General features: G+C 37.6%; 2 protein-coding genes across 3 annotated transcripts in view; both read left to right on the forward strand.

Moving 5' to 3' along the window:
• Positions 1-522: 522 nt before the first annotated feature.
• On the forward strand, positions 523-24,337 carry LOC119508864 (mitochondrial ribosome-associated GTPase 2-like). Its single transcript, XM_037802602.1, is given in 5 exon segments — positions 523-609; positions 2,138-2,205; positions 2,207-2,644; positions 23,822-23,944; positions 24,106-24,337. Coding segments are annotated over 5 exon segments (948 nt in total).
• ZFPM2 (zinc finger protein, FOG family member 2) overlaps positions 23,856-25,225 on the forward strand; it is a 491,022-nt gene continuing 489,652 nt past the window's right edge. For both annotated transcript variants that reach the window (XM_037802802.1, XM_037802803.1), the window contains exon 1: positions 23,856-24,427. In XM_037802802.1, coding sequence (XP_037658730.1) covers positions 24,388-24,427 — 40 coding nt within the window. In that variant the 5' untranslated portion in view covers positions 23,856-24,387. The remainder of the gene's footprint in view (positions 24,428-25,225) is intronic.

Raw genomic sequence — 25,225 nt, forward strand, 5'->3', positions numbered from 1 at the left:
CTCTTGGGGATAAAGAAACCAGAAACTGATAGATTGTCAAATTCTGAGCTTTCAGAAAATGAGTACCAGAAAATAGTGCCCAATGTGAGGATTTAACCAAACTTTGAACCAGTCAGCCATTTCAGAACAAGTCAGGATTGGAGATGGAGTTATTCAGAAAGAATTTGTAGAAAGTCCTATTATCTGACAGTTGGGATTCTTGTGTGCTGCATGTGAAACCATTTTTTTTGGTGAGATCTGTATGAAAGAAACCACTTCCAGCTTGGACTAACAGGGATGGAAAAGGGACAGATTGAAGGAAAAATATCTTCAATGGCAGAACCATGGAAGCTGAGGTCTGGAGCCAGGAAACCTCCGGCTGGGAGAGCAGACTCACCCTGGCATGTAGAAAGGGTGAGTTTGCCCTGGGGTTTGCAGAAGGAGGGCCTTCCACCCCCTTGTTCAGGAAGAGTGTTACCACACCAGGACTCTCAGATGCCTGGGGAATTGAGTGGAGCTTAGCCACACCATTGTTCAGGAAGAATGCTGCTGCCCCAGGTCTTGGAGAGTGCGGAACACATTCCCCGGGATTGGGGAGATCCTGACCACCACCTTACTGTTCAGAGAGGGGTGAGCTTGTGCCCTGGAGATGGCAGAGTCCAGCTGCCACCCAGATGCTTGAAGAAGGTGGAACAGAGAACATGGCCATCTCCTCAATGTTTGGAGATGTTGGAGCCCTCACCCCAGTGTTTGGAGAGAGCAGAACTGGTGTGCAAGTCCTTGTAAAGGGTGGGACTGCCACTATCTCAAGCCCCAAGGATTAAAATCTTTCAGTAGATGACTCTCAGACTTTGAAATCTAATGGAGTTTGCCCTGTAGGTTTTCAGAACTGTTTGGGAACTTTGAACCTTGTTTTCCTTCCAATTTCTCCCTATGGAAGTAGGAATGTTTATCCTATGACTGTCCCTCCTTTGTATATTGGAAGCAGATAACTTGTTTTAAGTTTCACAGGCCCACAGCCAGAAAAGAATTTTGCGTTAGGACAGACCACACCTAACTAATTTTGATGAGACTTTGTATTTAGTACTGTTATTGAAATGATTTAAGCTTTTGTGATATTGTGGTGGAATGAATGTATTTTGCATATGGAAAGAGCATGTCTTTTGGGGGTCCACAGGGTGGAGTGTGGTAGTTTGGAGTTGTTATGTAAACCAGAGAAGACCATGTAGGACCTTTTGATTAGGTTGTTTCAACTGAGATATGACCCAGCCCATTCAAAGTGGCTCTTAATCCTTTACTGGAATCCTTTATGAAGTTAAAAAAGAGAAAACATCTTGACCAAAAGGGGGATGCAAAATGAGACGAAAGAGTTTCAGTGGCTGAGAGATTTCAAATGGAGTTGAGAGGTCACTCTGATGGACATTCTTATGCACTATATAGATAACACGTCTTAGGTTTTAATGCATTGGAATAGCTAGAAGTAAATACCTGGAACTACCAAACTCCAACCCAGCCGTCTGGACTCCTGAAGATAATTATATAATAATGTAGATTACAAGGGGTGACGGTGTGATTGTGAAGACCTTGTGGATCACACCCCCTTTATCCAGTGTATGGATGAGTAGAAAAATGGGGATAAAACTAAAGGACAAATGGGGTGGGATGGGGGGATGATTTGGGTGTTCTTTTTTCACTTTTATTTTTTATTCTTGTTCTGGTTCTTTCTGATGTAAGGAAAATGTTCAGAGATAGATTGTGGTGATGAACGCATAACTATGTTATCATACTGTGGACAGTTGATTGTATACCATGGATGATTGTATGGTGTGTGAATGTATTTCAATAAAACTGAATTTAATTAAAAAAAAAAAAGATAAACACCCAAAGAAGCGTAGAGAAAAGCCTCCCAGAGGAGCTGAGAGAGCCACTGAAAGCAACAAAACATGGGAGCAAAGGAACAGCAGACACTGGCCATATGCATTGCTATCTGACAGAGGAACCCCCCGGATGCCATCAGCCTTTCTTCAGAGAAGGTATCATCCTGTTGATGTCTTAATTTGGACATTTTCATGGCCTTAGAAGTATAAATTTATAAACTAAGAAATCCCCATTGTAAAAGCCAACTCATTTCTGGTATATTGCATTCTAGCAGCTTTAGCAAACCAAAATACCTGCATATACTGGATTCCCCAAGGCCAGTAAGTCCTAGCTGCTCCAAGGCATTTCAACCTGCTGTCGCTCCTTACCTGTTCACTACCTTAAATCCCCATGCTGTGATTGTTCACAATGAAGGCCACCAACAAATAGCAGCAGTGGACATTGCTAGCACCATCAAAGGTGCACACCAGAACAGGGGCCTGGGGCTTGCCTTCTTGAGGCATAGCCAATGGTTCTGGTTCCTCCTGTTCATGGTGGCTCTTTCTGTGCCAGAGTCATGGACTCAGATTGAGGATTTAAAATATGAACTGGAGAAGTATGAAGAAGGCCTGTCTGAGAGACTTCATGCCATGGTTGGAAACAAAGATGATCACTCTGACGCTCAAGCCAATCTCCCCCAGCTACAGGCCCACCTGGGGCTAAAGGTCATGGCAGAGCTGTTGCACCTGAAGGAGCTACATGATGATGATGTGGGGGCTGAGCTGAGCCAGGGCCACAAGCTGCTAAGGTGTCCCCAAAGACAGAGTTGTCTGCACAATTACCAGTATTGAAACACTTATGCCACTTTTTTTGGTATCATAATCAGTACTACAGTAACCATTTTTGAACATGTTCTTGTCTTCATTTTGGAATGTTTATTAAGTTAGTTTTTTACAATTTCTGACTCAAAGGGTATGGATGTTTTTAAGGTTCTTAGCTTTATGGTTAAATTGCTTACACTGTCACCAGAGAAGTGTGAATGCTGATCTGAGCATTCTGGATAAGCTTACATTTTCAAGAGCCAGATTCCCTGGATGTTAATCTTGGCTCCAGCAATTACTAGCTGTGACCTTGGACAAATTATTTAACCTGTCTGTACTTCAGTTTTATCATCTGTAAAATAGGATTTTAAAAATGTGCCTGTTAAAAAATGCCTGAGATGTTGTAAGCACTGAAATAGTGTTTACTGTGATGATGATGTAATGATGGTGATGATACTACTAGCAATAATGAATATTATCATATTTCTTTCCAGTGTTTTTTGGCCTCCCTTATTCTTAAGAGAAAAGTCAGAGATTATTTGAATTGTGCCTCAGTATTTAATGTGACTTTTCTCTCTCTGCTTTCATGATTTTTCTTTGTTTTTCTTTTAGCAGTTTGACTATCCTGTACCAAGAAGTGATTTTCTTTCTCCTTATCGTATTTGGGTCCATTGAACATCCTAGATCTGCAAGTTAAAGTTTTAAAATAAATTTTAAAATTTTCTGCCATTATTTCCTTAAATATTTTTCTGCCTCTTTTTCTTTGTATTCCCCTTCTGGGGCTCCAGTCACACCTATGTTAGGCCAATCAATATTGTCTGTTAGGTCTCTAAAGGATATATTTATTTTTATTCAATCATTTTATATTATCTGTATTCTTTGGATAGATGATTTATACTGATTTATCTACAAGTTCTCTGATTTTTCCTCTGCCCCTTCAAATCTGCTGTTAAGCCTAATTAGTGAATTTTTCATCCCAGTTATTCTAATGTGTAACACTTGAATTCCCTTTTGGTTCAGCTCATGCTTGAAGTTTCTCTGCTGACATTTCCTATCTGTTCACTTATTAATGCTATATATCCTTTAATTCTTTGAATATATTTTCCTTTATTTCTTGAATAGAATATATTTATAACAGTTTGAAGATATCATCTGCTATGTCAAACTTATGGACCCATTCCAAGTCAGTTTGATTAACTGACTTTTTTTCCCTGAGTGTGACTTTTTTTCCCCATGTCTAATAATTTTGTGTTGAAAACTAGGCATCATTTTGTTCTTCTGAAGTTTGTTGGATTGTTTTTCAAGTAGGCAAATTTGCCTGCACTCAAACAGCAAAAACTGTCTCCCTCACAGCATGCGTTAGCTGATGACTCTAATAAGTGTTTTTGGCTTTCAGCTCTTGCTTTTCTAGCCTGGCTCATCTGGTTGTCTCTTCTGTGCTTCTATAGTAGAGTGGTCAGCCATGGATTTGGACAGAATATACTCAGACTTTGGGACTTATGCTCTTTTCTATTTCCTTGCTTCTTGGGTTGCTTCCCTGTATCACCAACTCTGCTCTACCAACCCTGAGTTCTGCTCTCTGAAACCTTACTCCAGTAATGCTTTCATTATTTTCCAAAGAAGCTGTGTGTGTGTGGGGGGGCGGGCAGGGGGATACACTCTGTCTAAGGTGAAGCAAACCTGCAACCTCATCAGGAGCAGTCTTTTTTCTAAGGGTGTACATTCTCCTGACCCCCAGTATGTGCTTGCTGTTTTGGGCTCACTAGGATATCCTGCACACTAGCATAATGTAGCAGTTAGGAATTTGGGCAGAATTTATACTCATATTTGGTTATATAAAATTTCCAGGTCTTCTGCTGCTCTGAACTCTATCACTTGTCACTTCAAGCTATTAATGTTGTGGGGTTTTTTTTTTTTTTTTTTTTTTTGCAATCTGAAATGTATTAGGGAGCTTTCTCAGACAAGAAAGCTTCAAAGTTGCAGTCCTGCCCAATGCAAAGGTACTCTTTCTATAATAAATATTTAAGTTTCTGCTTGCCATTGGATGCTTTCTAGTGTCTTCAAATGATTGTTTTTAGTATTTTTGTCCAGATTTTATTGTTGTTATCAGTGGAGGGATCTCCTGACCTTTGCATGCCACCACTGGTGGAAGTCATGCCCAAATATTAAAAAATCTTTGCTAATTTTATTTAGTAACTTATTGCTCTTTTAATGTTATAGTTCTGATTGTGAGTGAGCATATTTTGTAAGATTATTGACTATTTCCATTTCAGCATTTTTAAATTACTCATTTCCTTTGACCATTTTTCTAGTGGAGTCATTATTTTTCTTATTGATTTCTTTAGAAGAGTTCTTGTTACTGAAATATTATCCCTTTGCCCAAATTCTTTGAAAATGTATTTTCATGTTAGTAATTTATCTCTAAATTTTTTTTTACTATATGCTTATATAAATTGATTTTTAAAAGATTGACATCTCTACAAATATCAACCTTTTTATTCATGGGCTCTGTTTATCACTCCATTTGTTTGAATTGTTATTTATTTATCCCAATGATATATTGAATTTTTAGAACAGGTTTCATTTATGACATTTTAATGTTTTCCTTTATTCATTTTGCTACATATTTTCATGTATTTTTTTCATTACAACTTCTAACTTGTTATTGTTATAATTATAGAGACAAATGATAGCATTTTACCAACTTTATTTATATATATAATCTCAGTTCTCCAAAAAATACTATTTTTTAGGTACTGCTATTAACCTCATTTTGTATGAAATATTTCTGTCATACAAATATATGGATAATGATATAATGAATACCCACGTACACCCCATCCACTTAGGAAATAGAATAGTACACTGTGAATTTATTTTTTTATTACTTTCTCCTCAATCCCCAAAGTTAACTCCTGTTTTGAATTTGGTATGTATCATTCCTGAGCAAATGTATGTATATTTGCTACATGAGTATAGACTCATAAAAATATATAACATTGGTTTTAATCCTGAAGTGCATATATAAATAGTACTATGCTGTGCATATCCATTTGCAATTTTAAAAATTACTAGTATGTTTTTGACATTTTTCTGTGTAGCTCTAGTTCATTCATTTGAGGTACTTTATAGTATTCCCTCTGCATAAATATTATTATATTTCATTTATAGTTTCTTGTAGGTTACTATAAATTTATACTATGGTAAACATTCATGTGCATTTTTACATTTATCTCTGTGTACAAATGCTAAGATGTAGTTCTAGGAATAGACTTGCTGGGGTTTAAAATATGACATTCAACTTTACTAGATATTAAAAAATCATTAACCAAAAATAACTAAATTCCACTCCCTCTAATAGTGTGTGAGAGCTCCCATTTCTCCATGTTTGCCAATATTTGGTACTCTCAGATGTTAAGTATTGCCAATCTGATGAGTGTGAATGTAATTTCCTGATTTTTAGTGAGGTTGTTTATCTTTTCAAATGTTTATTATCCATTTTGTTTTTGTTCCATCTAGGAATTGCTTTTTACATGCTTTTTCTCATCTTTTATTAGGTTCTTTGACTCTCCCTTCTTGATTTCCAGCATTTTTTTTTTTTTTATTGTCAGGATAAAATTCTTTTTTGAGTATATAAACTGAAAGTATTTTTAGATTTTCTTTTGACATTAAAGAGGTAAAATTTACCAATTTTTTCTTTGATATTTGTGCTTTTGATTTGTACTTTAAGGAATTTCTACACAAAGGTTTTATAGATATTGTCTACTGTTTTATTTTAGTGAAGTAAAATTTTTATTTTTGTGATTATCATTTTATGTATTTGGGATTAAGTTTTTTTTTGGGGGGTGATGCACATGATCAAATATTTCTACATATAGATAATTAATTATCCTAGTACCACTTATTTAAAAAATCCCTATTTTACATGCCACTTGTCATATATGAAATTTCCATAGATAATATGGTTCTTCTTCTTGTCTTTCTCTAATGTTCCACTGGTATTTTTTTCTATTTTGTGCAAACAAAACACAGAATTAATTATATTGCTTTATAATAAGTCATTTAATCATTAACTCAATGAGTGGCTTTCCACCTTTCCCTTTTTCAAAATTGTCATGGATATTCTTTGTCTTTTGCTCTTCCTTATAAATTTTGAAGCTCATTTTATCAAAGTACATGAAGAATATCGAGTTGAGATCTTAAATGTAATTTCACAATCATTTCACACATTTTATTGTGAATTTATAGATTAATTTAGAGATGATTAACACATTTTCTCATCCATGGTACCACTACTTTGCATCTTGCAATAAAGCTTTATATTTTCTCCATAAATATCTGTTTTATCTTTATAGCTATTCTGATATTGCATTTATTAATTTCACAAACATATATTGAGTGTTTATTACATGCCAGATACTGTTCTTAGGTGTTTGGCTACATCAGCAAAGTAAATTTATTAAATTTAAAAACATCCCTGTTCTGAGGAGACAGGCAATAATCAATAACAGAGTAAATAAATAAATGATAGGAGTTTTGTTCCAGTATGAATATGTCTCTAACCTCCTGGACTTCTCCATGATACAGCTATAAACTCTGGCAACAGTTAAAAAAAAAAAAATGGAGTTCTGATACAGGCTACACATGGATGAACCTTGAAGACATCATGCTGAGTGAAATAAGCCAGACACAAAAAGACAAATATTGTTTGATCTCACTTTTATGAAATACTTAGAATAAGCAAATTTCATATAGACAGATAAGATTACAAGCTACCATGGGCTGGGGATGGAGTAGGTAAGGGGGTGTTCATTATTTAATGGGTGCAGAGTCTGTGTGGGAGGTGATGAAAAAATTGGTGTAATGGATGTTGGTGAGGATAGCACAATATTCTGAATGTAATAAATGTCAACGAATTGTACACATGAAAGTGTTTAAAATGGGAAACTTTGAATTACATATATGTTACTACAATAAAAAGTAAACCAACCAAACAAACAAAAAACTTCTGAATGAAAAAGAAAAAAGAGAAACCAGCCACCTGAAGCCTCTGGAGAGAGAGAGAGAGAGAGAGAGAGAGAGAGAGAGAAAAAGCACATAATTTCTGGAAAATACTTAAAACTTGAAAAAGGGAATGACAGAGGAGGAGTTTCCGGCTCCATCTTTTAGCTTACAGCAAGATGAGACAGGCTGAAATGGCTCCACATAGGGCAGCTAAAACTCTGATAGAAAATCTATCATTTTTTAGCCTAAAGAATCAGGAGACTGAGTTTGGGGGCAACCACAGTTGCCGGAAAGTGAAGGGAGGAATACAGGAAGAGAAAATTAGAGAGAGAGAATACTCAAATTTGTCAACAACTCTGCTCAAGTCTCTGATCTCTGAACTATATAAGTGCAGCACAGATTGTAAGCAGCCCAGCAAGGTAAAAAAAGAACAGAATTTGGATTTAGCTTCAGTTTTACCAAGAAAATTGCCTACTAAAACACAAATATCAATATTGTTCAGAGGTATTTAATAGCATCTAAGCCTCCACAAAATATCATTCACAATGAGATGATCTTAAGTCACTTGCCAAATGAAGAGCCCACCATCTTTCTCAAGAGAGAGCACAACCAATGGGAGTCAGCCCTGAAATGACCCAATGTTTGAATAAGGAAACAATAGCTTTAAAGCAATTTTATAACCATGTTCAATAAAGTAAAGGAAAATGTGCTCTTAAGAAAAAATAGGAAATCTCAGAAGAGAAATTTAAAAACTGTAAAAAGAATCAAATGGAAATTCTAGATGAAATATTCAATAGCTGAAATAAAATATTCTCTACATGGTTGATACTGCATAATTGATAAAACAGAAGAATTAGTCTTTGAACTTGAAGATTGGTCAATAGAAATTACCTAATCTAATGTACAAAGAGAAAAAAGTGCTTGGAAAAAAAATGAATAGCATGCCACCTGTGAGGCAATATTGGAGTCCAAGAATAAGGTGATGAAATAGGGCAGACAAAATATTTGAAAAAATAGTGACGAAAAGCTTCCCAAGGTTGGTGAAATTCATATATTTATAGATTCAGGCAGCTCAGTGAACCCCAAGCATTATCAATATAAAGAAAACAATGCTGAAAACCAACAATAAGGAGAAAATCTTGAAAGTAGCAAGAGAAAAATGACACATTACATAGAGGGGAAAAGTGATTTGAAAGATCTCTGTTTCTCTTTAGAAAATATGTAGGCTAGAATACAGGGAAGCAACATTTTAAAAATGTTGAATATCAAAAACCTGGTAGACTAGAATTCTATATCCAGTGGAAACATTTTTCCCAGAATGAAGGAGAAGTAAAAACATTTTCAAATAGAAGAAAACTATTAACATTTGTCACTAGCACATCTGCACTATAAGAAATGCTAAAAGAAGTTGTGCAGTATCAAGGGAAACAATACAAGATGAAAACCTGGATTTTCAGGAAGGAATGAAGAGCACCAAAAATGGTAACTATCTGAATAAATATGAAAAACTATTTTGTTTTCCCCTTAGTTTCTTTAAAGTACATAGGGCTGTTTAAAGCAAAAGAAAAAAAATCTTAACATCGTCTTGTTGGGGTTACAATGTATATAGATAATACATATGACATCTATAACATAAAGGATTGAGGTATTAAATAGACCTATATAGTTTCAAAGTTTCTGTATTTATGTAAAGTGGCACAACATGAACTCTTAGTAGACTGTAAATAGATAAGAATGTATATTTTAATCCCTGGAGCACTAACTTAAAAATAATACAAAAAAGCATAGCTAAAACATCAACAGATAAATTAAAATAGAATTCTAAAATACATTCTAATCCAAAAGGAGACAGAAAAGGAGTAAAGAAAACCAAAAACAGAGGAGACAAAGAAAAAATAATAATAAAATGGTAGACCTAAATTCACCCATATCAATATCTGCATTAAATTTCAGGGAATAAATAAAAAGGCAGAAATTGTCAGAATGGAGAAAAAGTAAAACCCAATTATATGCTGTCTATGAGTGATGCAGAATCCCACTTCAAGGTCACAATTTCTGTATTAGAGTAAGTAAAATTAGTTCCTGGGAACCCAACCCCCAAATCTCAGTAGCTTAATAAAATACACTTACTATAAATTATTAATTCTTAATACAACAATAAAATTACTCTTTCCATATGGAAAAAAAAAATCCTTTTCTCATTCCCTCTCTTCCCGGTGAGCACAACTGATAAAATCAGAGCTTGGAATATGGTAAGTGCTAAAGACAAAATTAGCTGTAACTATTATTGTCATAATTACTGATATCAGTAGTCACAGAGTTGCAAAACCAAACAGCAGACAGAAACCATTTGGTGAGCAATAAGCAAAGCAGTAGGCAGTATTTCGAAGATAGTATTATAAGAGGGATCCACAGTAACCCATTAACAAGGAATGCTTTCATTACAGGAAGTATTTATTATTTACGTTACATATTTACTTAGTGACTGAGGTACTTATAAGCCTTAGTGAACAGTATTTAGATATTTATATTAGAAATCAAATCTGCTTCCTTACTGTTTATTGGACATAATTATGCTTCTGTTAATGTATAGCAAACTGTTTGTATTGCAGTTTTCTCAAGAGAAATTTCTGTAGCTTTCTTTTGTCCTGAGTTCAAGATACTTGCAGTCTTCTGTGTATTGTAATAACTGGTTGGCTTTAAAAGAGCAAGGAAAATCAGGTTAGGAGAATTCACCTTTAAATTCTTGGGTTAGGGAACTTTCTGTATTACATGTATCTAAAAATACTGGTGTCTTTTAAAGTACTCTATTGCAGAATTATGTCACATTCTGCATAAGAAACCTTGGTAGACCTAAGCAAATATGAAAAGGATGGGATTCAGGAAAAATCATTGAGGCATTCATTTAATTAAAATCACTATCTCCATCATTTTCAGTGTTTATTGATGTTTTATATTGTTATTTACTTGAGTACTGTGAACCTTTGATTTTACTTATAGTGTGGTGCACCATAAACCTGTAAAACTGCTAAAGAAAAATTAACATATTTTTTAGTCAACAGATTTGCCAAATAAACTATCCTTGCAATCAGATTGTTTTATTGAACCTACAGACGCAGTCACATGCAGAACTAATAGTTCTGGTAAAAGGTGGAAAGATATAGGTTTGTTTTGTTTTAAACTTCATACTTGCCTTTGTTTATTCTGATTAAAGTGGCATCATGAAGGAAGGCAGGGTTGGCCTGAGGGGAAATAGCTGAATAGTTAACATTTAACAGGGCTCCATTTTGCTCAACTTTCTGTTCCTCTCACCTTTTGATCATTTCCTTTCCCCAAAACACAATTGCTAAATACTGTCATCTTCTTTTCCGGCTGCGAATTCTCTTTGTATTGCCAGCATTTATGAGTGGATGGCACATTAAAAATACTTAGGAAGTATGCATCATCAAATGAATGAATGAGTGAATAAATGAATGAGTGGATTGTAGACCCAAATCCTACTTTGTAGCATTCTCCTTAATGTTCAAAATCCAAAATTAATCCCTCTTTCCTTATTCTCCACTCCTTTCAGTGATTACAACTCATCTAGTGATTAAAATGTAAAACATATAATTGAAATAATTAACATTATAACATAAATGTGTGGCTCTCTCAAATTTATTTGCTTTTAATTTAAAGAAATCTCTATGTTGTGGCATTTCAGCCATTTTGGTAGGAAAAATGAGACTCTGGCCAGGTTTATTTTCTTGACTAGTTTTCCAAGGAGCAAAGCTAATCCTAAAATGAATGGGCTGGTGCATAGCAACACACATTATAAATCTGCTGTTTGATGAGAGAAAATGAGAATTCAAATGCTGGGCTGTTACCTTAAACATGAAAGTCTGGGTTTTGCTATATTTCACTGGAAAGAGAAGTTTTATCTCATCACTGAAAAATAGGAATCTACTCAACATTTCCTGATATTCTAATTTAAGTAATTTATCCTGATGAGGTTAAATTTTGATCAAAGAAGAGGATCAGTGGGAGTATTTTCCTGTTCCATTCATCAACCACTGACAATTTCCTATAAGCCTGGGAAAATAATGGAACAGAATGTGGTGTGGCAATGTGAAAGAGCAGATTTTCACAGGAAAAAGGGGATTAAAAGTTAAATAAGTAAAAAACTAGTTTTGGGAAAAGCTAAACCCAAACTATTATTGATTCTATCTGTTTTGGTCCATAAAAATTCAAATCTTACTATCCTACCAAGGGAGTATTTAAATGATATTTTATAGTGATATATACAGGAACACATAGTGTGAAGTCATGAACTAAATTTCCTTGCTGATTTTTAATATTTAAAAACCTCATTCTGCCAAATATTCTAGTAAGTATCTATATTGTGAAATTCCTAGGCAATATTCTGTACTGGATTTCAGGCTATATTTCCTACAACTGCCAAGAACATTATAAAAGGTCACGTTCTTTTAACCAGACATCTGGATTGGGAATTCTCAATGGGATTTCTTCCAAAGATACAATTATTCGGGTCTTTCCTGTATAGAATTCCTTATCCTATTAAGGGGGGGGGGGGGGTGTAATACGAAAAATGCATTTCAGTATTTGACAAATTGTCGACATTATCAAGACGATTTTAAAAGGTCTGTCTAGGTAAGTAAGCACCACTACTCAAATCAAATATTTAGACAAAGCCTCTATTATTTTGAAATTTATAGACTAAGATACAGTATTTACAATTACCATTTACAATTACAGTCACATACTTTAGAACCTAAAAAATGTATGATCAACAATGTGAACACACTGGTTAAATCATCAACAAAATTCCCCAACTGGAAGAGTTGAAATTATAATCCTGTTTCCTGATTATTGACTCCTCTGCCCATTTGTTTAAGAGCCCAGGACTCTAAGTAGTCCACTATCAGGAGTGCTTAAATGGCATAAGGGAAACTCCATTGGGTTTGCAATCCAGCAGTGCAGTTAGAATTCCAGCTTCTCTAGTTACTGTGTGAGCTTCTCTGTTTTATGCCTCCGTTTCTTCTGTAGCAAAACTTTTATCAGTACAGTGTGAGTCTGTTGGACCAATGAGCTGACCTATGAACAGAACAATCACAGCTATCCTTTATTTCCAATCATGCCCTTGTCTCTACAAGCCTGGCCTCAGGATGGTTCCATCCATGTGTAGTCTTACAGGAAGGCAGGATATGTGCAGGGTTTAAGTGCAGAAACTGGGATCAGTAGTAACAACCACTTTTGTTACTTGGGGTTTTAAAGTGTTTTACAGTCTATAGAACCATTATTATAACACAGTCCCCTCAATGTATATAATAAGACAAGGAAAAGAAAGAAGTTGAGGAGGCATGAGTGTTTGAAATTCAAACTTTGACTATCTCACCAGTCTTATTCCAAAACCATAGCACCCCCGCAAAGAGGTGTTTTGTTTGTTTGTTTTGCCTGTGGGGTGTAATATTAGAGTTAGTGCATTCATTATCTTATCTTCTGTATCAGCTAAAAACCAGAGGGGAAAACAGTATTTGAAGGAAAACAAGTGGAAATATTTGTACCACATATGTTTTTAAATAATTTTAAAAGCCTTATTTTGTATTGCTTTGTTGTTATTGATGTTGCTGTTTTGATGAGAGCACATACAGCAGTTCAATAAGTATGGAAGTACTTTCATGTCAATATTATGTTTGTTTTTTAATAGACTTTATTTTTAGAGCAGTTTTAGTTTATGGAAAACTTGTGCAGAAAATACAAAGTTCCTATATACCCTTCACAACATTTCTTCTATTATTAACATCTTACATTAGTGTGGTGTATTTGTTATAGTTAGTGAACCAATATTGATGCATTATTATTAACTAAAGTCCATAGTTTATATTAGGTTACATTCACTCTTTGTGTTGTATAGTTTCACAGGGTTTGACAAATGCATAATGTCAGGTATCCACCATTACATCATCATATAGAATAGTTTCACTGCCTTAAAAATACCCTTTACCCCACCTATTTATCCCTACACCCCCTACTCCCAAACACTCTGGCAACCACTGATTTTTTGCTATCTGTACAGTTTTGCCTTTTCCAGAATCTCGTTGTTATCATACAGTATGTAGTTATATGTGTTTTTAAATTAGTATCAGAATTTGCAGCCTACAAACAGTTTAGGCCTACAGGTTTCTCTTCTTTGACTAGTAGAGTATTTATGTTAATTTTAGTATTTAAAAGAGCCTTTAAAGGGGATCCCTGTAGCTAAACCTGGATAACTTCTTCTTTTTTTTTTTTTTTTTTTTTTTGTAACATTTCTTGGGTGGCTCCAGGAAGCATTAAATTTCCCAGGCCCTGGGATGGGTGTTACTGGTGAGTGGACAGACCAAGTATGAACATTTGTTTTTCTTTCCTTCAGAGAAGCAAGTATGATGATAGAAAAGGAAAAACCTTAAAGGTAAAGAGAATGGGAAGAGGCCATCCAAATTATCTGTATGTAACTGATTCAAACAATTTCCAAAATATGAAAATGAGAATCTATTAAAGTATAAAGCAGAATATGAAAATAGCATCCCTAAAGCTAGGATTTTGAAAGGCAAGAGGGAGCTCCACCCTACCTTGAAGGTCCTTTAGGAAGCTGTTAGGATCACCTTTGTCTATGTGCAACAGAAACCCATTTACAGTGGTTTAACAAATCAGGTACCCCACAACCCCCAACCTAGTAAGAATTCCAGAGTCATTTCAGAGCTGTTATTCTGCTAAAGGAAGTCACCAGAACCCCTCTCCTTCCATTTTTCAACATTAACCCATTGTTCTCCTGATTTTTAAATGGCTGTTCTACATCCAAGCATCGTGTCCCACTGTAGCGATGAAGAAAGGGGAGGGCCAAGAAGAAAAGGTGCTTTCAAGATGAGTCTATCCTTTTGAACAAGAGCATTTTAATTTTACCCAGGAGATTTCTGCTTGAATTTTCTTGGTTTGAACTGTAGCACACGGCCAAAACTAGCTGGAAGTTTATCTCAGAAAACGAGTATTTTTAACTGGGCATCTTGAAGGAGATAAGGGTTCTGTTAGTAGGAAAGAAGGGTAGAATAGACTTTGGGTAATTTCTTAGCTAAGAGTCGTATAGTACTGTCTACATGCCAAGCACTTGGCATATGTTAATGCATTTAGTATGACAATCCTCTGCAGTGGATACAATTATCATCTCCATTTTCAATATCAGTAAAGTGAAGCCCACAGACGTTTAATAACATGTCTAAAATAACATAGCAAGAAGTGGCAGGGCCAAGATTTGAACCCAGGTATCTGAAGACACCACAATAATACTATGTTTTATATCTGACACATTAAAGAACCAGATATGGAAGACACCTTTGTACCCCTGAAAGTGGGATGCAGGTAGAATTGGAAACAGAAGGATTTGTGCAAAGTCTGTATAAGAAGCAAAGGTACCCCAAAATCTCCCATGCCACACTACCAGGGGACAGTAGCTCCATACCTGGCAGAAGGCTGGAGATTCACTCTTCAGAGGGTAAATCCAGAGGGGCTTTGTATTCAGATATCTCAACTGAAGGTAGGGTCACCCTACTGAAAAGAAAGATGTAATGGAAGTGTGCATACTGAAAAGTGACATACGGGCCTCCTTCCCTTACTGAACCCTGAGAAGGCTGAGGATTGTAGGATTTCTCTCTGGGGAACCTCATTAACCCAAAAGTCAAGCACCTAAAGATACAGATTGTATCCCTCCAGCAGCAAGGTCCCCTACTTAAGCCTGCTTCTTTACAGGCTCTTCCCCAATCCTCAAACTTCCAATCAAGTTTTTAGTGCCTCAGTCATATTAGACAGAGAAAGCTAAGGATTACCAAAGAGTTATGCAAAACTATCAACATGAAAGATAGATACAAAATCCTATAGAAAAAAAAATAAACCAGCAGAGATGAAACAGACAATTCTCAGGTACTAAAGAAATCTTCAGAGAGAGAACCTATATTACTGGGCTCAGGGAGATAAGAGGAAACAAGGACAGAATGTTATAAAAAGGAACTCTTTAGAAAATAAAAAAAAACAACTGTATAAAATTAAAATTTTATCATAAGGAAAAACGTCAGTGAAGGTTTGGAAGACAAATCTAAAGAAATTTCCTAGAAAATAACAAAGTTTCCAGACTGAAATGGTTCAACAAGTGACACCTCAGTAAATGAGAGGATAGGTCAATATCATTCCACATGGTGAAATTTTGGAAGACTGAGGATAAACACAAGACCCTGCCAACTTCCAGAGTGAAGGGATGGAAGTGAGCCACATACAGTGGGTAAAGGTTCAGGATGGCATCAGTCTGAGAACACTGGAAGCTAGAATCAATGAAACACTGTGTTAAAAATTGAGAGGCAGTAATTTCCAGTCTGGAATTCTACACCCTCCCACACCATCAATCACATACAAGGTCATAGTACAGCCATTTGCAGTCTTTCAAGTCTCAAAATTGTTATGTTGTACATACATTTTCTCAGGAAACTACATGAGAATTAACTCTTAAAAAAATAAAATTGGGGGAGGGGATCATAATGCATGGGAGAGGAATAAAGTATTCAGGAAACCTGGAATCCAATACAGGACAAAATCAAGGGAATTCCCAGAATTATGATGAAAAAAGGAATTAATCTAGAGTAGAGCAGAAGAAGGGAAGACTCCCAGGACACCTCTCAGGGGGAAAATATAAACTGCTAGGTTATTTGATGTCTCTGAATGTACTTGAGGTGATATTATCTGAACATACTATACTGGCCAAGGATTTGGTGATGAAATAGTGATAGTGCATAGAAAACTTGAGAAAATGACAAAGAAAGTAGTGCTTAACTCCAGGAAATACAAAGAGGTGAATCTAAAGGAAATGTACTCATCATACCCTATATGTATTAACTGTTAATAAAATCATAAACGGCAACTTTTGATTTAACCAAAAATTTGGATAACATATATGTTGGTAGAGGGAGGTATAAGGCTGTTCAAACTTCATATTTTCATACCAGAAAGTCAATATAGTCAAAATAATATCTAAGCTAATAACTTTACAAAAGTAGGAAAGCATGATATTTAGAAATCTGAAGTAAATATCAGAAGAATCAGCTAAAAAGAATTCACAATGATTTTATCTTTGGGAGCAGGAATTATCATTGGGATATGGAATGGGATAAGGAACTTCTAGTTTTCATTATGATCCTCGAAAATATATTTGACCTTTAAATCTATGTACATCTATATGTTTAATTAAAATAAAAATTGTTTTTTAAAAGGGGTCTATCAGTCATATTGTGTAATTTTCATTACAAGATAAATGTTAAAGTGATATAATGATTCTTTCCAGCTTCTTTTAGTTGATTGCATTTTCAGTATCTCTGGCATAGTTATTCATAATCCCACATCTTCATTTCACCCCAAATTCACTCTGAATGTCTTATTTTAATATACTTTAGCTAGTAGGTAAAGACAAAGATAAGAGATTCGATTAAGTCTATACAGATAGCAAGTGTTCTCAAAAAAAAAAACAAAAAAAAAACAACCACTGATTTCTTGTTTTGCATTTAGAAATTTATGGCAAAAGTTATAGTTTAGAAAATAAAATCCACCACAGAAGTGTAAACATTATTCATGCAAATTATAACAGCATTCATAAAATTTATGTGCAAGGTAATCTGTTAGATGCTTATTCAAATGTGACAAAGTAAAGTTGAACATAAAATCAAACATCTGGGGCCAGAATATATGTGATATCAAGGGTTGTGCATGTGCATGTCAATCGATCATCATGCCCTTGTGGAACTTTGACTTTGAAAATACTAACTTTTTTTTCCCCAGGAATTACTCCTGATTGAAGGAATATCCAAAGTCAGTAATTGATAACGTTCTGGCTCATATTACGTTATAACTGCAGATTTACCCACTTCACCTTCCTAAGAGTGCTTTTAACTAATTTTTTGGATGAAAGTAGAAAATGTAGTTAAATTGATATTTCTAAAGATTCAAATATCCAGCCATGCAGACTGAGGTCATAGATGGTTAATTTTCATCTTAGTTTGGTCTTTTGGCTTGAATGTAATAGGAATCAACTAGTGCTAATTTAGGTGGAAAACATTATTAAGAGGGAAAGCCAGGAGGACTTTATTTTAAGGAGACATCCCAATCTCGGTGACCCCAAGGGTAGAAGTACCGCTGCAGCCCATGACAAAACAGGATGCCATCTCAGCGGGGTGCCGTCTCAGGTTCCCATCTCTACTTCTCTCAGGACATTTGTTTTATTTATGTTTCTTGCCAGTGACAAACTATCTCTGTCACTCTACTCACATGCTGATAACTATGCCATAACTCTGGAGGTTTTATATTTCCTTCATTCAAAAGATCAGCTAGATAAGGAATGGAACTCCTGGTACTTACTCTAGATTCTTATGGGAGGGATTTTGATTGGTCCAGCTGTGGTCAGGGTCTCTCCTTGGTCCAGTCATCCCCCATCAGGAGTGTGGAGTTGTGTTGTACAAACATGGCTGCTGTATCATGTGCCTGTGACTCTGGAGATGAGGATTCAGAGTGGTAGGAGTCCCAGATAAGACACGAGAATTCTGAACTTACTTGTACTTGCATTCAGTAATCACATTAGGACCTTCTATGTGCCCAAGACTGCAGATATAATTCTGAAAAAAGACATGTTTCTTCCACTGCCCCCTTCCCATCCTTACTATCTAGTTAGGTATACTGGGGTGGGTAGGGTCTGATGAGGATGGGATTTTTGTAAGTAAATGTAATACAATGCAGCAAGTAGAAAAAAAGTGTTATGAAAGTAACTGAGAAGAGGTATCTCAGAATTGGGGGATTAGTGATGTCTTTCTGTAAAAAAAAAAAAAAATGACATATAAACAAAAACTATAAAGATACACAGGCATTAACCTGATCAAACAGATGAAGATAAAGTATCACAGAAATGACCAAGACTCTAACTTTTATGTAGACAAATGGATGATGTTGATATGTCCAAGCCAAACTAATGTTAGAATATTGGTGGTGTCTTAGTTTGTGGTTCCCCAAAATCAGACCTTGAGACAAGGCTTTGTGTGGACGGAATTTATAGGAAAGTGATGCCAGGAACAAAGTGAGAAAGAAGAGGGAGTGAGATAGAAAAGAGAGAAAAGCCAATTAAGAAAAACCATTATGTTTTCGAGCAGGTCATCAGTTTGGGCAACTGGGGCTCAAAGTTACTGGAGCCCTCTGGGAAAACCAGTGCATAGTATTTCAGAATTGGCCCCCTGGAGAATGGGTGGCAGGGGCATTTATCCACTGACTCTCATCCTGCCTATTGGGAATCTCCTCCAAGGTCCAACACTCTCAAATCTCTGAGCTGTGCCTGAGAACAGTCCTGTAAGTTCCTACAGTGTGGGAGAAAGCTCTCAGGCCGAAAATGAGAGAGATGTAGGTCCTTGGCATGGGAAACCGTCAGAGTCCTGGGAACTCTCTGTAGCTGCAGAAGGACCAAGTGGCCAAAGAGATATGGAGCAGGGTCCCAATAGCATCTGCCACTCATGGTTTTCTTTTTTTCCTGGGACACATTTATATTAGTCAGGACTAAGTTTGATTGCAAGTAATAGAAAAGCAACTCAAGATGGGTAAGGCAAGGAGAGAAAAATCCTATATAGTTGAATCCAAAGGCTCAAACTATGACACTAAAAATAAGTCCTCTGTGTTTGCACCATTCTTAACTGTATTCTTCCCACAAAGATGGTCACCAGCATTTTCAGGGTTCATTCTCCAAGTGCAGCAACCCCAATATAAAAACAGCACATTTTCCTCAGTGGTGTAATGAAAAAGTTCAAGAGCTCACTCTCAGAGAAACAATTTGGGCCACTGAGCTAATCACTGTAGAATGACACATGGGACATTCTGATTGGTTAGGGTTTGAGGGAGGCCACAGAAGCACCACATAAGCAAACAAGGGTGAGGAAGAAGATTTCTTCAAAAATTATCATGGCATAATTACCAGAAGAAGGGAGAATAGATGCCAGGCAGACATCAACAGATGTCTATTAAAATTTGGGGGGCTACTCCTCTACTATTTCTTTATACCGGGAGGTATGTTATGCATTATAAAGACTTAGCAATAAAGAAATGCTGTTTCTTAAGAGAGCTCATCCTGTGACTGTCTTCTATTAGAGCAGTAACTTGACATGAAGGATGACTGCAAAGAGTATACCTCAAATCATCTAGATTTTGGTTTTCAGCATATCATAAACATTTACACATAGGAACCGTGATTCTTAACCCATATTCGTTCACAAGGTTTTTATTTCTCAGTAATTTTGAAAATCTGATTACTTCAATAGACACTCCTTTGAGAATTACTTGTATATACAAACTTCTTTCAAGGGGTCAGCAGTCCACATGAAACACAAGTGAAACCCCCGATCTAGAATGAGTGAATGTTTTCAAAGCCTTTGGATCCACTGCAAGTAAACAGAAAGTCTCTTTCATAGTTATAAAGCAGGAATGCCATTTAGATGAATTTATTGATTTTTATTTTTAAACTGCTGAAATTATAAAGATACACAAATACTAAACACTATTTTCATACTGCATTCTTTTTCAATTCAGTGTCACAATCTTAAATCAAGGGAGATAAACTGTATTCAACTTCTGGTGAGGATACAAGGGCTAAAATTAAGTCTTTCTGAAGCTTTTGGATATTGTTTGCTCCCATAATAAAGAAGGCAGCTTGCTGCCTAATAAGATGTGAACTGGGAGGTTGCGTTATCAATTTGTTGTTTCCCTGGAGGAAAAAACACATTTTAAGAACAAATCTAAGAGTAAGACATACATGAATACAATCCATTTACACTGAGAGTGCATTTCTATACTATGATTATGCCAAATAAAGTAAGAATTTTTGAATAGAAATTTATTCCTTCTACCTTGCCTTCCCTAAACACCATGATGTTCGAGAATTAAATATAGCTATGCTGGTAGGAAGCATTTATTGATTTCTCTGCCTTTCCTATAAATAATATTATAAGCAATCATAAATTTGTGAAAGTGCTAAAATGCTAAATTTGTGGGGCTGTCAGATAAATACAGAATGCCTGGTTAAATTTAAATTTCAGAAAATAAAAATTATCTTTTTAGTGTAAGTATGTCCCAAATATTGCATAAGATATAATATCAAAAAAAAATTTGTTTTTATCTGCAATTCAACTTTAACTGGGCATTCTGTATTTTAATTTGCTAAAGCTGGCAACTCTATAAACTTGCAAATAGTATTGTTTTATGCATTTGTTAATAAACATCTGATTTTGCATATTGAGGTAGTTTTGGTACTGGCATCTCATTTTATTGTCAGATGTGTTTTCTAGCTAAAATGATCATTTAAGAATATATACAATTATATTTTCATTTAAATTGTAACAGAACACTTCAAGCTTATCTCCATAAAAATTTCCACTCAAATCCCTTTCACTCCCACAGAACTTTATGAAGAAAGCTAGACAGAGGCAGATGTTTCTTTATTTCAGCTTGATCTCAGCTCAATTCTTTTAGCATTTGAGAAAATGTTGTTGAAAGTTGAATTTTTTTTCTGCGTTTAAACTCACTTACACTTTATATGTACTTTAAAATGATTTATCTTTGAAAGCAGAAACTTTAGAAACAAACCATCATGTAGTTAAATTGGTGAGTCTAGAATATGAATAATTCATTTTTAAGTAAATGAGAAATTATTTTGTGCTGTTACTTACACATTTGCACATTTATAGTTAGATAATAATTTGCTATATGCAGGGAATTCATTGTGAATTGTGGTTTTCAATATCACAGACACATTTGTTGCTGTGGTTTTGCAATATCATTCCCTGATGCTTTTCTCAATTGTGGTTTTCATAATCATTGTTTGATGGTCATGTAGCTGTGGTTTGGGGCTGCTATTTCCATTTGGACAGAGATAATTGCTTATAGGCTCTTGCTGGGCTTTTTGTTTTTGTTTTTGTTTTTTATAAGCTGAGGGGGTTAAACTAGAAAAAGAAAAATCAAATCTTAAATATCATTAACATTCTCATTAAAAATGATGAGAAAACACAAAATGTAATAATATTCCTTAATTCATTTATATTTACTATAATGAATATATATGTGTATTTATAGATTTTGATAAACTAATAATTATTTCTAAAAATGTATTCTGGTTATTCTATCGATCTTGCCTTAAATGCCCTGACTTTTGCCTCTTTTAGCTAATTTTAAATGGAATATTTAGCTAGGCTATATAGAAAAGTAACTGTTAGGATATTTTAATTCCAATGGGCATTCTTTTGAGTGATATAGAAAGTCAGCCAGTTCTTTAAAAAAGATCTTTAAAAACCATAATACACAATACATCCAATGCTAAGCTTACCAATTTAACTGTAATGAACTGAAAGTGAAGGAGGGAAAAATCTGTAGTTCTCTGTCTGCATTCAACAACATAAACACAAATAACCTTGATTTTCATGGTACTTAAGGGCTTTAATTTGTTAGTTCTTCAGGGTAGAGACTTTGTCATTTAGTGCATTTTCCATTGCAAAGGACCATGTATTCTTAGAACCTTCTACGGTAATAGTACTAATAGTAATGTAATAAAACTCAAAATTGGTCTTCAGTTCTGTATTTAGATTCTCTCAGCCATACCTTTCACAAGGCAACTCTTTACACCTTCCAGAAGATGTCCTGATGGGGTTATAAAGGACACTGATTACAGTGTCTCCTGCACACTGAGAGGCCTTGCATTATGCTCAATCAGCCCAGACTCTGTGTTGACCCCCAGACCCTGTTAGAGTATCAAATTTGGTGAGGCTCACACTAAGGATAGTCAACCAAACAAAGGGGGACACAATTTCACGTCAGAATGGACAATTTCACATCTTGGGGGGAAAGTCAGCAGTATTTGGGGAGATATATTAAGGGCAGTGGAATTTATTAATAAATACTCATTACATAAAGCAGTCAATTCCACTGTCACTTGGATAGAAACTCCTTCCAGCCCACCCTGGACAATATTTTTAATACTCGATGTATATGAAACTATTAGAAAGTAAGCTAACCTCACACAGCTTAACTTGGCCAAAATAATAACTATGCAAATCACCTCAAAATTTGTTCTTCTTTTGGCTTGCCATTTCTGACATACTACACATACAATAATTGAATAAGAATGAAACAAAACTTTAGAAGCTAAAGAACCATGAAATAGTTATTGGGTCTTACCTGCTTGGGAAATTATGGCAAGATCAAATCTTTTATTAGTCGTTTGCTGCTTCCCTGTGGCAGAAGAACTAAAAGAATTAAAGGTCTTGGGGGTAGGTGCGACTTCATAACTTCCACAGACTTCCTCAAACAGTATTCGTATTAAAATGGTTCATTTCCCACCTACCACTAATCACCTAGCCAACGTCCTCTTTTAAAAATTTTCATTAGAAAGTATCTGCCTGTCTCCAAATTCACAAATTTTACGATCTAAAATGGAAACTAGATAAAGAAAGAGCACTTTCTGGACGCCGCTCAGCACCCCTTCCGTGCGAGCCAAGTGGGGGATGGTCCGTGTCCGTGGCGGTCTCCAGGGAACCTTGACAGCAATGGAATGGTCTCCTGAGAGCCTGGGCAGATGAGAGGACTTAACTCGCCCCAAGATACACAGTTGGCATTTGTGATCAGCTGGCTCTCGCCAAGGACTTTGCCAGTTGGCCTAACCTTCCTGCCAAGAAGCTGGAAGGGCGGGGATGGGAGCCAGGGGAGGGGGCGGCATAACTGGAAGCTCAAAGTTTATGGAGAGACTGAGATTTCTTTGTGCCTTTCTGGACGGGCAAGGCAGGCAGAGAGGAGAGTTGGGGTCCGTCCGAGGGGGCTGTTGGAAGAAGTTGCCTGGAAAGGGGAGGAGGGGTGCTCTGGCCGCTGCCCAGCGCTGATGCGGTGACAACTGCAGAAGGTGGCCCCCTTCCAAGCTCTCCCCCCACGCCTCCCGTCTCTCCGCCTCCCTCCCTCCCCCGCCGCCGCACTCCCCTGCACCCCACCCGACCAAGGCCCGGGCCCTAGTTTGCATCCGGACTGACTTTGGATGCAGCCAATCCTCCTTTCGCTGATGGAATAGTCTCCCCTCCCCACAGCCCCGGCGCGCCCCTCCCTCCCGCGCCTCGCCACCTCCCGCGACAGAGAGGGAGCTGCGCGGCCCGGAGCGGCGGCGACCGCGGCGGCCGCAGAAACCCGAGCATCTGCCCCGCACGCCGGGAGTGGGGAAAGCCAGCGCGCTCCTCCTCCCGCGCCCTCCGCCCCCTCTCTCCCTCTCTCCCTGCTGCTCGCTTTCCCTTCCCTCTCTCCTGCTCTTCCTTCTTTTCATGCATTTTCCCTTCTTTTCCCTTTTCTCTCTCCCTGTCCGTCCGTTCGTTTGTAGATTCCCATTCTCTGTCCCCTCTCGTCTCTCTCCCCCTCCCTTCCTCACTGTCACACTCTCTCTGGCCCCCTCCCCCTCTCTTCCTCCCGTTTGCCTGCTCATCTTCAAACGTGGATCCGCGGCTCCCGGAGGAGCCCAGCGCTCGGATCCCTTGCGTCTTGAGCACCTGGAGTCCGGCCGGCGGCGGCTCCAGCCTGGCCCGCGGCGGCGGCGGGAGCGGAGGGAGCGGTAGCCCGGACGGCGGGCACCGCAGGGGCCCCAGGGGCAGCGGCCGCCGCCGAGATGTCCCGGCGAAAGCAGAGCAAACCCCGGCAGATCAAACGTAAGTTTGCGCGCGGGGCGGGAGTTCGTGGGATTATTTCTCGGGAGGGGGGCGCGCGGTCGGGGTGGAGGTGGGAGTATTCGGGAAAATTAGCTCATGGTCTCGGACGTTTTGTCAAACTTTGCCTGAGCAGTCGGAGGGACGTACAGAGTCATAGACAACCGGCCAGCCCGAGCGCTGGGCAAGACTGAGGCTGCGAGGAACAGCCCACTCTTGCTTGGCTTAGCCTTCGCGTCCCCGGGTTTCTTTTAATTCCGGCCCCTGCACGCTGGTAGTTAATGCTACTAAATGAACGAGTCTGACAGAGCAGCCCCAGTCATTTAGGCGCTTAGTATTATTGTTGTCGTCATTGTTGTTGCGATTGGCTTGGTGCTACTCTTGGGAACCACTTTCAGTGAGAACTTAAGTTCTCAGAAAAGCTGGTCGAGACATTGGGGCGTAGGAGGCAACTTCCCCAGGCGGTGGAAAACCTGCGTCTGTGTCCCGATCCTGGGCGGTGCCTGAGCCGCGCCAAATCCGAAGCGAAACAAAAAGTAGGTGTAAAAGTTGGCGCCTTAGCTGCGGGTGGCCGTGCGCCTCCATCCTGCGGACGCGGGGCTTGCTTCGGGCAGCTGGCTCCCGGGGCTCAGCGCCCGTCCCGCTCGCGCCGCCGGGACTCTGGCGAGCGGGTGTTCGGCTGGCGTCTGACCCCGGAGGCGTGCGGACTCCTCTCTGGGAGGGGCCGCCCCGTCACTTCCCAGCGCGGAAGCTGGGAGCTGCAGGCAGCCGGCGTGCAGGAGAGCGCGTGGGCCGGAGCCC

The sequence above is a fragment of the Choloepus didactylus genome, chromosome 14, assembly GCF_015220235.1.
Source record: "Choloepus didactylus isolate mChoDid1 chromosome 14, mChoDid1.pri, whole genome shotgun sequence".
In the NCBI taxonomy this organism is placed as follows: Eukaryota; Metazoa; Chordata; class Mammalia; order Pilosa; family Megalonychidae; genus Choloepus; species Choloepus didactylus.